Consider the following 11,636-nt stretch of genomic DNA (forward strand, 5'->3'; position numbering starts at 1 on the left):
TGAATCGATTCGCCACCGTGCACAGCTATTGGAGCTTTGCTGCTGGAGAGGCAGTTAGCGTTAATGGAGACGGGTATAGAGCCATGACAACCGACTATTTTGTTCCCGAATTGGATAGCATGAATGTGGATGAGTTGTGGTTCCAACAAGACGGCGCTACATGCCACACAGCGCACGTCACAATCGATTTATTGAAGGAAACATTCGATGAGGGCATAATTTCGCGGAATGGACCTGTCAATTGGCCACCAAGATCGTGTGATTTGACACCATTGGATTATTTTCTTTGGGGATATGTGAAGTCGCTCGTCTACGCCAACAAACCAGAAACGTTAGGGGAATTGGAAGCCAACATTCGTGGCGAATTGCCGACATACGGCCCCATATGCTCGAAAAAGTTGTTGAAAATTGGACCTCTAGAATTGGCTTTATTCGAGCCAGCCGCGGCGGCCACATGCCCGAAATCATATTTAAACATATATGGCATAAAATTATCCTTTCAATAAAGCCAAAATGATGGACATTAAAACGATTTTCTTGTGTTTTATTTCAATTGGAAGTTCTATACCACTAAAAAAACACCCGTTATTTCACAGTTTTTAATTTATTTTTGTCAGCGTTCGACTTTTTCTTCTGTTTTCGTCTATTTTCTTCTTCATTGTGAAATAATCGTCAAACAAAAGTCGAAAAATCAGTTCTGCCATTTTTTTCCTGCAGAAATTTTGCTGTTAGCCTGTGGTAGAAGAGAAAGCCATTTTCGCTCTCTCTCACTCTCTTAAAAATTGCTTCTAGTATACTCGTATATACGATTGTGTCTTCGTCGAATACCGTAGTCTGGTAAAATTTCTCCGAACTGCTACTGACAAATTCAGATATAATTTCATTTTTAAATAATATTATGAAATCTAGACGATTTTGTGGAGACGTCGCTATTCTTTGGCACTTAAGTCTAGAAAAATGAGTTACAGAATTCCACTACAGACAAAAAATGTCTTTAATAAACATTTTAAGCTATTATCCCACGCCTTAAATACCTTTTAAAAATGTATACTATATAATTTTTTTCAATAAACGGGTCATCAAATGACCCTAACATAGCGCATGTGATTTTTTTCTAACGTAGTTCGTTTTCTTAATAATAACTTTCGAAAATTCACCCCAATTTGTTGTTTCCGTTAAACACTGGATTGCATTTGGGCCCTAAACATGTGCAAAAAGGCCCCAATGAAAAATGCATTTAGACCCCAATTTGATTTTCAAATTTTCGATTTACTTGTTGTGAAGACAAATTGGCCCCAATAGCTGAATGAAAAAAGGTCCCAGAAAGACGAAAATAGGCCCCAAAAGCTTTGTTGTTGTTTTCCATATACCTGTTTTCAATTTGGGGTGTAACATTCAGTAAAAGTATATCCCTGCTGATGAAGGATACACCCGTATATCCTGCTTTGGCAAGGATTCTTTTAATAATCAAGTGTAATGCCTGACAAAACTTGCTTTTTTCTTTAACAAGTTTATTTTTGGAAGCGTACTGTCTCCTAGAGTCGTATATTTTACGCATAAGTCATTCCCATGCATTTTAGAGAATATTTACCACTGTATAATATCACTGTCTCCTCAGGATATCCGTATTCTTCGGAAAAATTTAAGTTTTGACGACTCGAAATGTATAAAATTTTATAATTGACGCCCAAATCGCTCATAATTATTAAGGACTCTCCTCATCAAGTAAACAATTGCATAACAATAGGTCTATTCTTTTCGCGTTTATTGAATGGAATATCACTTTTTTAAGTGTTTCTGTAGCGATAAACGTGCTTTTATGAGGTTAGACCGCATTACTAATTATGAGTGACTTGGGTGTCAATTTACTTCATGTACTTCACCTAAATGCGCACGACAACTTACAAAGGAGTTCTGAAACAGACATTTCCAGTAGTGAGAAACATTTTCGGATATCCGGAGTGGAATTTTCATCATAATTTTATAAACTTTTATACACTTCGAGTCGTCAAAACTTAAAATTTTCGGAAGAAATACGGATATCCTGACCCAGCAAAATGTTCGATGCCAAAGATGTCATTCAATCATGGGTGCAAGTGATCTGACATGTCATCTTTTTAGCATCTTCATTGATGAATTTTATATGAGCGTGGACCAGAGATGGTCTATATGACGATTTTTTAGGTTTTCGACGGTAAGAAAGTTGTAAACGTCGAAAACGTCATTTACCCGTAGAAAACGTATAAAAAGTAGTAAACGTCATAAACCTCAAAAAATGTATGTTACCACCATATTTTTCACTTAATATTAATTCTGCAATCCTGTCTTTGTTATTGAAGATCGTCCGTACCTTTTTTGAAAATAACAGCATATTTTTATTAATTTTTAAAATAACTGAAATAATTGAACAATAAATTGGATTACGCACTTAGCACGCCATCTACAATATATTCCGAACACTACCACTACTTTACCTATGATTCAAAGAATTTGCGGGTAAAGTAATAAAAAACATATGTATGTATAGTGTCCATATAATAAAAAATATATATAAAATGTACATTTGAGAGTGAAATCTTTTTATGCCTGTTTTTTAATAAAATAGGATCTCAAAAAAAAAAAAATAATAATAATAAAATGAGTTCTATTATTATCAAAAAACATCGATTTTTAGGTTATAAAATTCGTTTGTTTATTTTGTCAAAAACCTTGTTTATTTGGCTAGGTTTACGACGTTTCCGACGTATGTAATATACGTCAGAAATGTATGTCAGATACGTCATAAATGCAGACAGACCATCTCTGGCGTGGACCCCAAAAGATTCTATTCATTGTTGGATCCATAGCATGTCATTTACACCAATGCTTTGACATGTCATTTTCACCAATGCTTTGGCATGTCATTTTCGCCAACCCTTTGCAATGACATTATCATTACGACTAGAGTTTTAACAACGTTGGTTGTGATTACGAGTCTACGACAACATCAAGCCTATTGTAAATAATTAATCTCATATAAATAAAAAAAATTGTATAAATAAAAACACAAAATTCATCTCTATTGGATCGATGGAACGGGTTCAAATGCTGATGAAAAGATCGTATCTTTCACGACTTCCTTTGCATGGGTTCAAATGCTGATGAAAAGATCGGATCTTTCACGACTTCCTTTGCATTGGTTCAAATGCTAATAAAAAGATAGGAACTTTCATGACTTCGTTTGAACCAATGCAAAAGATGCCACGAAATCACGTCATCGCATGGAACCACTTCCTTCAAATTTTGCTGGGGAAGAGGCAGTCATCACACACTATTTTTGGGGACACTACATTTTTTAAGCTGCTGTTTTCGCAAAAACGCAAGTGATGTGTCAGTTTCTTCATTGAAAATTAAACGATCCACAGAAAACGCGATAAAATCCGCGGTATTTTCAAAATCATTTTTCGCACATTTTTCTATTTTTGCAGTAGCCGTTATAGTGGATGGATTTTGACGACCTATGATTAATATGATCCGGACCGTCAAAAAACTAAAATAACTTGGGGTCCCAGCACACTCAATGGAATATTGTAAATAATGTACCCAAAAACCTAGATATCCGTAATTTAAACGGTTTGACCGGCAATCGAATAACTACGTAAAATACTCCTTTGCATCAACGTTAGGGTTTCCAAAACCGAAACCGGTTTTGAGTTACAAAACCGAAACCGGTTTTCGTCAAAAACGTCATTTTCGGTTAACCGAAAAACTGGTTATTTGAGTCGGTTAACCGGCACAGAACCTGACACATCACTTCAAGAAGCTACTATTTTTTACTACAATAACATTTTTTCCTTTGTGATATCGAAAAAAATAGTAAAAATTAGTAGATTCTTGCAGTTCTGGAACAGACCAACTTTTAATATTAAATTGAAATTGTATTCTTGAAACTAAACTAAACTTAACTAACACAAGGTACGGGCAAAGTTATAAATGGCAGATACCTTTAATTTAAAAAAATCGGTTTAAACCGGTTAACCAGTTTTGAAAATTTTTGAAAACCGAAAACCGGTTTTAAAAGAAGTTGGAAATTTCGGGAAAACCGTTTTGTTTGGAAAACCCGGGTTTTGGACACCCTAATCAACGTGTTTTTACCAATTTTTGTTCATTTTCGCGGCCATAGCATCCGCGCAAATTAACTTTTTAGCCAAATTTTTGAGATTTGTTCAAAAACACTTCGCTTGGTCCAACCATTGTCATATTCCATGGTATACTGCAATATTTCGCGTTTTACAATAGTGCAAACCTTTTCTTCATCAATATTATTTTTTTTATTTTTTAATTAATTTCTCGTTAGAGACGAGCTTACTGACCAAGATGCTTTTTGAAAAAGGAAAGCCGACGATACGAACCCACACAATCACCACTGTGTGACATGCATGTTTCGCCTTTGGTTTAGGAAGGCTCCTCAGACACATCGACTGTGGGGCGGCTTCGCTTTCCTCTAATTATTATTTCTTCTTTCAAATGCAAGTTGTTTTTTTACAAAGTTGAATTTTTTGTTCAAATCTTTGTATGGCTTTCATGACAAACGCTTAGCGTAGCCTTTGAAAGTTATGATTTTGGTTCTGAACACTAACACGCCGTGACAACACTTTTTTTCCATGTGTTTTTCAAGGACGTGGGTTCGAACCCCAGCCTGGCTCAAGCTGATTTTTATTTTTATTTTTCAAAAAGCATCTTGGTCAGTAAGCTCGTCTCTAACGAGAAATTAATTAAAAAATTAATAAAAAATGACCTTCGCCTAATAGGCAAAATTTTCAAAATTATTTTTTTTTACTTTCATTCAAAATCGTCATCCTTTTTTAGCCACAATTATGAACTGGTAAAGTTTTTTCATCAATTGGAACATAAATGCGGCTTTTAGACATTTTTTATAGAAAACTAGCGGACCCGGCGAACTTCGTCTCGCTATTAAGGAATAAAATTTCATACAAAAACTCAATTTTCGATTTTTCCAATTTTCCGACTTTGCCAGAGAGATTTTCCAAAATTTTCTTCCGTAAAGACCTTCTCCTCGAAAATACGAATAACTGACAAAAAATTTTACATAAATCGGCCTAGCCGTTCTCATTTTATGAATTACTATACATTTTTTACACCATTTTTATATATATAGATTTAGCTTTGTTCCCATACAAATTTCTATGGAAACATGATATGGTTTAACTTTAACCGATCGCCATAAAATGTATATATAAGGTTTTTGAATTAAATGAAAAAAGTAGGGGGAAGGCTATTAAAAAAAAGAATTTTGCCATATTATGAGCCTCCCTAATGTATATGTTTGTATTTTTTCGGTTATATTCCGATTAACGGTGCCTTTTGATTTGAGGAGCTTTAAGCTTTTATGCATGTAAAAAATTTAGTTCGATTACACTTCAGACTGTTTAAACATCTTTTATTTGATTTTGTAACTTATAACTAATCTATAATTCTAAATATTTAAGTACAAAATTCGACATAAAAATTTATGTATGTGAATGCACATATGTATGTACATTAGGGTTATGACTTTTTGACATTTTTTCTCAAAAATGATTTCCTGTAGTAGGGATGAATGAACTTTTGCCTAATAATCACTACGCTATCGTTTAATCCATTGAAATATAAAAAAGTTCACGCACAAATGGATTCTAAAAATATAATTTTTTGAAAAAATGTATGAAATCAAAAAAAAAAAAAAATTGTTTTCAAAAATTATTTTTTGTTGCACGAATGAATAAATATTAGCCTACTAATAACTATAATAATGTTTATTTCATTCAAATACTGAAAAAGGTCATGCACAAACCACTTTGAAAAAATTTTAATTTTTTTTTTAAAAAATTATATTTTTACGATTCTCAGAATTGAAGAAAATTAGTGAGAAATAAATGTTATGTCAGTTTAATCATCTCACTCTAACGTTTATTTTTTAATTGTATATCTGCTTACAGTGACTTCAAAAAATTGTCCATAATTTTGATAAATTCAAATTTTAAAATCATTTTGTGCGTGAGGCTTTTTCACCGAATCACCGTATAATTATGATTTTATGTAATCTTATCACGCTATGATACAGGGATATGAGGTTGTAAAAAAGTCATAACCCTAATGTACATATGTCTAAAGATTTCTACAGTTTCTTATCATCTCTCTCTAAATATTACGTTAATACCATTCTTAGATTTCAAAGTCATTTGCGACATTAATATCAGTTCTTCGTTTGGATCTTGTAGAACGACTTCAAATGTTTCCAATATTCGAACACACATAATTTTCATTATCAATAGAGCATATTTTCGTCCAATACAAACATGTGGACCGCCCGAAAACGGTATGTATGCGAATTTGGGTAAACGTTGATATTCCATTCGGGTAAAACGTGAAGGTTTGAACTTGAACGGTTCTTCGTAGAGTTGACTGTCATGGCACAAGCCATACATGTTAATCCATAAAGTTACACCAGGAGGATAGAATCGGTTACCAATTTTTGTCGGTTCTGTAGTTTGACGTCCAGTCATTGGAACTATTGTATATAGGCGTAAACATTCCTTGATAAACATATCCAAATATTCCATCTTATTGAGATCTGAAGTGTTGGGAAAGTTGTCTATAGAATTACGTTGAATACTTTGAATTTCTGCTAGAATTGTTTGTTGTTCTTCGGGATATTTGCCAAGGCAATAAAGAACAAAACACATGGCAGCTGTGGTGGTATCGACACCCTAAAACAAGGTTTTGAGCAGAGTTTATTTTGAAAATATATCTTGACTTATCTCAACTTACAGCAAAAACAAACGTATTGACTTCATCCCTAATCTCCTTAAGGCTTAGTGGCCTTTGTTCAATAGTTGCAGTTAGTAATGTATCCAAGAGACATCTTTGTTTCCTTGCCACCAATACTGTTTGGTTTTCTTCTTGCTCCAAGAACTGTTGACGTTCTTTTATAACCGAATCCATAAGATTATGGATTATGTTTATGTAGTTGGTTAAGTCTTTGGACCTCTGGGTATTATTGTAAACAACATCGGGAAAGAGTAAAGGGTTTACCATGCGCTCGAACAGCAATTCACTTGTTCTGACAATTAAAAGTTAATGAAATTGTTAGTCATAATTGATAGATAAGTAAATCGTGTTTCTGAAGATACCTATGGAAGGCATGGGTGTAGGAATGATTTAAGTTTTTTTGTGTTTCCAAATTTTTCCCCATTGATGTGTCTGGAAAGAAACACAAAGTGCATTACAAAATTTAATGTAATTGTTTCCATTTATAGACAACTTACCAATTATTGTATCCATAATACAAGGAAATAAATATTCCGATACTTCTATTGATTTGCCATCAAGATTTCTTAATCTATCCAAAAATATATTTACGTGTTGAATTATGGTTTCTGTAAATCCATTTAAAATGTTGGGGTGAAATGCCGGACCAAGTGCTTTTCTATGCAGCTCCCATTCCTTTCCCTCGCTTATCAACAATCCATTTCCAATGAAAACATTCAACATTTGAAAAGAATCGGCCCGTTTCAAAGTGGCATCATTCAAAGCATCCCGAGTTTCCTGTGGGCTGTGTAGAAATACCCACAGTTGTGGTCCCAACCACAATCGAAACGAATGCCTATATTTTTCGTGGCAGTTGTGTATAACATCTAAAAGTTCTGAAATGGAAAAATATCGAATATTAATTTGTGCACTTAATCAGAAAATATAGAACAAAATGATTAGTAACTCTTCGATAACACTCCCACGTACTTAATCTTTATACAAAACACCAATATTCGAATAAAATTTAGTGATATTGCAACGGACACATCTGCGGTTTTCTGAGGAAACAGCACATGGTAGTAATTTTTGATAGATTTCTTTCATTTTGGTAAAACTTAAACCCTTGCTGAGATAATCTTTAAGAAAACGATATAAATCGGCACAAACAGCCACAGGTGTAATGCTTGGATACGAAAAACCTTCACCAAAAAACGAATGGTTCGACGAGGAGTGTCGTCCTGCTTTCGAAGAGAATAACGCGGCACAGAGAGCTACCGCATAATCAGTAACAGTTCGTAGCGTATTAAAGCGTTATCAGAAGTAGAAACGTCTTTTCCGGGGAAAGAGAGAAATAAAAAAGCGCGAGCGTAAAGAAATAGAGATGTATAGGCGTCATTAAATATTGAAACATCAAATTGACTTTGGTACACGCACATTCTACTTGATTGGCCCGGAACTATGTATATAACACTCGTGTTTCGGCCAGCGCACAGTGTGCCCAAATTCAATATTTTGTGCCAAAAATGCAAAAAAAAATTGTCGAAAATTCCTAACAATTTTACATGAAGTGATAGAAAACTTGCTAGCTAAGAGAGAAAAAAAAATTTTTTTGATGTAACGGTACCTATAACATGACCTTATTTTCGTTAAAACAAATACTCAAAATCGCAAGAAAATTCGACGATTTTGTGTGAACCATATTATAACGAGTTATTGGATTTTTTAATGGTTCTGTTTTGTTATCCTATAGTATGAAGAGTAACGTATTCAAATCCAAGCAAAATGTTCGATGACAAAACATGAGTTGAGTCATGAGTGCAATTAATCTGGCATGTCATATTTTTGTCATTTCCACTCATGAATGTCATGTCTTGTTTCGAAAATGAAAAATGTTGTATTTAAATATGATTTTCATGACCACCAAAACTCTTTATTAATTCAAATAAATACATGAAATATTCGCAAATAATTTATCAGCAAAAAAATTATATAAAAAATTGCAATTTATCACCGTCGCTGTGCCCCAACAGAGGTTACTTCCTCCGCTCTCTGCATTTTGTTTCATCTTACAAAATGTTTTTTCTATTACATTGTACAACAAAATTGAACTTTTTCAAAATTACAAGAAACCTCGCACAGATTATGAAAGTGGACCGAAAAAAGAAGACACGTGTATCGGCGCTTTGAAAGTTTTCGTCGGGAAGTAACCTAAATTGGCGTGGCAACTTCCGCCCATTTCTTCAGGTTTTGAAATATTCGACATCAGATTCCTTGGAATCCATGCATTTTAGGTATAAAGTGTCTTTGGCAATATTACTGACAAAAATGTGGGGTATCTTTTTATGAAAAAAATTAACCCTCATGCGAGGCAATAAACGGGTCTTATTGGTCCCTGTTTCAAAAACATTAAAAAACTCCTTTAAAATGTGATCGTATCAGATCAAACTATTCTACAAATTTATTTGTCATAGAATTTTACTATAGGTCCCCGAATACACCAAAACTCTAAATCGTACCTGAACGCCAGGAATCTGTCAAAAGTAAAATCACGTTTAAGGGTTAATGCTATACTTTATCTGAGTTTAATAAGTTTTGTCCCACAAAACTTCATTCTAGATAGAAGACGTCAAAGACAAAAATATTCTCCATAAAATTTCAATATAAGTCGCCGTATAAATGAAATATGTATTTACAATATATATCTTGAAAATATATACATCAAATTTGCCAACAAAACACCCAAATATTTTTTAAATAAATTTGTTTTGTTCTTTTTTCGAGTTGATGCATGAAAGTAGCATGAAATGTAGTTTTAGACGAAAGGTGTTAAAAGAAACAATATTCTACACAAAATTTCACTGTAAGTCGCAGAACAAACTAGATGTCTAAGTAAAATACTTTGTTAAGAAAGTGACGTTACAAAATTAGATATTATAGGTAGAAATTATTTGTTAAACTTTTAGACTCTTAATTAAAATTTATTGCATACTGAGTCAAAATCTCCTAAAATACTTCAGTTTTTGGGGATTGTGTCAAAAGAAGAAATATTCCAAATCAAATTTCATTATGAGTCTCTGAGCATTTAAAATGCACAATTTTTCTAATTTAATTGCAAAGGACTGCAAGGTAATATCGAAGAAATAGTGCAAGCATGAGTCGGGATTTACTCTATAGTCGTTTCCTTTGGTCAACCAAGACAGCTTTGATAAGGCTCCTTCCATAACTTATAGCAAATAAATTTGTAAATATTTTATAAACAAATTTTTGTTTTTGGAACAAATGATGTTGCTGAATTATAATTGATTAGGTATCAACAAATGCTTTACGACTTCATTTGTACTGCATCAAAACAGGCAGTGAAACCACGGCTCCACATTAAAAATTAAGTGGAACATTTCCCAATAGTCGTCCATTTTAGATTTGATGTTGGAAAGATATTATTCCAAAACAAAATTTTGACTAACTTCGTTTTTCAAACTCACTGAGTTTGTCTTCCCACATTTAAAACACTTTTTTAATTTAGTCTGCACAATGGCTTGTATAAAACATTGTATAAACACAATCGCAATTGGTAACAATTATCATTTCATAAGAATATTTAAAAATAGTCTGAATTCTGTTTTTCATATTGTGTTACCGTTATTTTAATATTTTTATTTTTGCCTGTTACTATTTTTTGTTTTAGTTTTTATTTGTGACTCACTTTCAGGTTTTAATTTTGCTACAAATTGAACATTGCCCAGTAATGGTACAGACCACGGGCCTGGTAAACGTATTCCACACAAAAATATTTTGTACCAATGAATGAGAAAATAGGCAACAGCAACAACAATACAAAACACTAAAACCACCGACATAATTAACCAGTAGTTGTTATTAACCGTTTAGATTAAATCTCAATAAAAGATTTTTGATAGTGGTTTCGATTTCGATAAAACAATCCAATGCGATTTCTATTGTTTAATAACTTTTGTTAGGCAATACACACGACACAACGTTCCATAGATTACTAATTTTAGAATAATAAAGCAATTTATAGAACCGCAACCCGTTGCGTTGGTGAGTTTGTTTGCAACTGAAAATTGCTCTTGCATAGAATGTTAGCCAATGCGGCCAAATGCCTCCTCCTCTCTCTTAGTATTTGGTATTTTGGACAGGCAGTACTAGTAATGCTATTTACTCTTGGTCATTATCATCATTTTCAAGTCGCTGAACTTTGCGATGCACATACAGGTACACATTTATACATATTTATACTATACTCGTATGTATGTACATTTGTACACATACATACATTAAAATTTTCAATTTTCTTTGTTTTTGTTGTAGCCGTTGTTGATGGATAAGGATTATATCAAATGTCGTGTATTTTTCTAATTATGCTTGATAAATGAGTATGTTTGAGTAGAATTGTGTGCACAGTACATATGTATATACAATTTTTACAATCGTTGTAACTCGATACGTTTCACTAAGCTAATGTCGTTGTATAGCCGATATAGCTCTTGGTTCACGACGTAGATATTCACCGTCAATGCAGATTCATCCGTAGATCTTTAGAAGAAATTTTCTCTCAAAACCACCAAACGCTGCCTTATCTGCTTGCGCGAGTACGGGTAGTATCAGTGTCTTGTAAAGCAGCGTCAGGCGATTAGGCGCCCGTGTGCGCTTATTTAACGTTACTCTCTCCACACACACAATTCAACCCATTGAAAATGCATGCACTCACACAATGATGCCCCAGTAAAGTATGCAACAGAAAAGTATGGTGCCTGACGCTGTTGTAAAGCAGAGGTGCTCAGATTGAAGATGTGTTTCTCCGTTGCAGGCCAAACAACGACTGA

General features: G+C 33.5%; 1 protein-coding gene across 1 annotated transcript; it reads right to left on the reverse strand.

Annotated features, from left to right (window-relative positions):
* Window positions 1-5,416: 5,416 nt before the first annotated feature.
* Cyp311a1 (Cytochrome P450 311a1) lies at window positions 5,417-10,869 on the reverse strand. Its single transcript, XM_073971958.1, has 5 exons — window positions 10,496-10,869; window positions 7,308-7,685; window positions 7,173-7,242; window positions 6,811-7,102; window positions 5,417-6,749 (listed from the first exon to the last, which is right to left on the reverse strand). The coding sequence occupies exons 1-5, from the start codon at window positions 10,647-10,649 to the stop codon at window positions 6,171-6,173; spliced, it is 1,473 nt and encodes a 490-aa protein (XP_073828059.1). The 5' UTR covers window positions 10,650-10,869; the 3' UTR covers window positions 5,417-6,170.
* Window positions 10,870-11,636: the final 767 nt, after the last annotated feature.

This window comes from Musca autumnalis, unplaced genomic scaffold (genome assembly GCF_047663935.1).
Source record: "Musca autumnalis isolate F117 unplaced genomic scaffold, ASM4766393v1 scaffold_3, whole genome shotgun sequence".
In the NCBI taxonomy this organism is placed as follows: Eukaryota; Metazoa; Arthropoda; class Insecta; order Diptera; family Muscidae; genus Musca; species Musca autumnalis.

Bases quoted from the DNA above. Each gene is read 5' to 3' on its own strand.
- Cyp311a1 (XM_073971958.1), bottom strand. From the start codon at position 10,649: ATGTCGGTGGTTTTAGTGTTTTGTATTGTTGTTGCTGTTGCCTATTTT. The intron at 7,103-7,172 runs GTATCTTCAGAA...TTTAATTGTCAG, and splicing joins TACACCCATGCCTTCCATAG to AACAAGTGAATTGCTGTTCG. The intron at 6,750-6,810 runs GTAAGTTGAGAT...ACCTTGTTTTAG, and splicing joins TCAATACGTTTGTTTTTGCT to GGTGTCGATACCACCACAGC.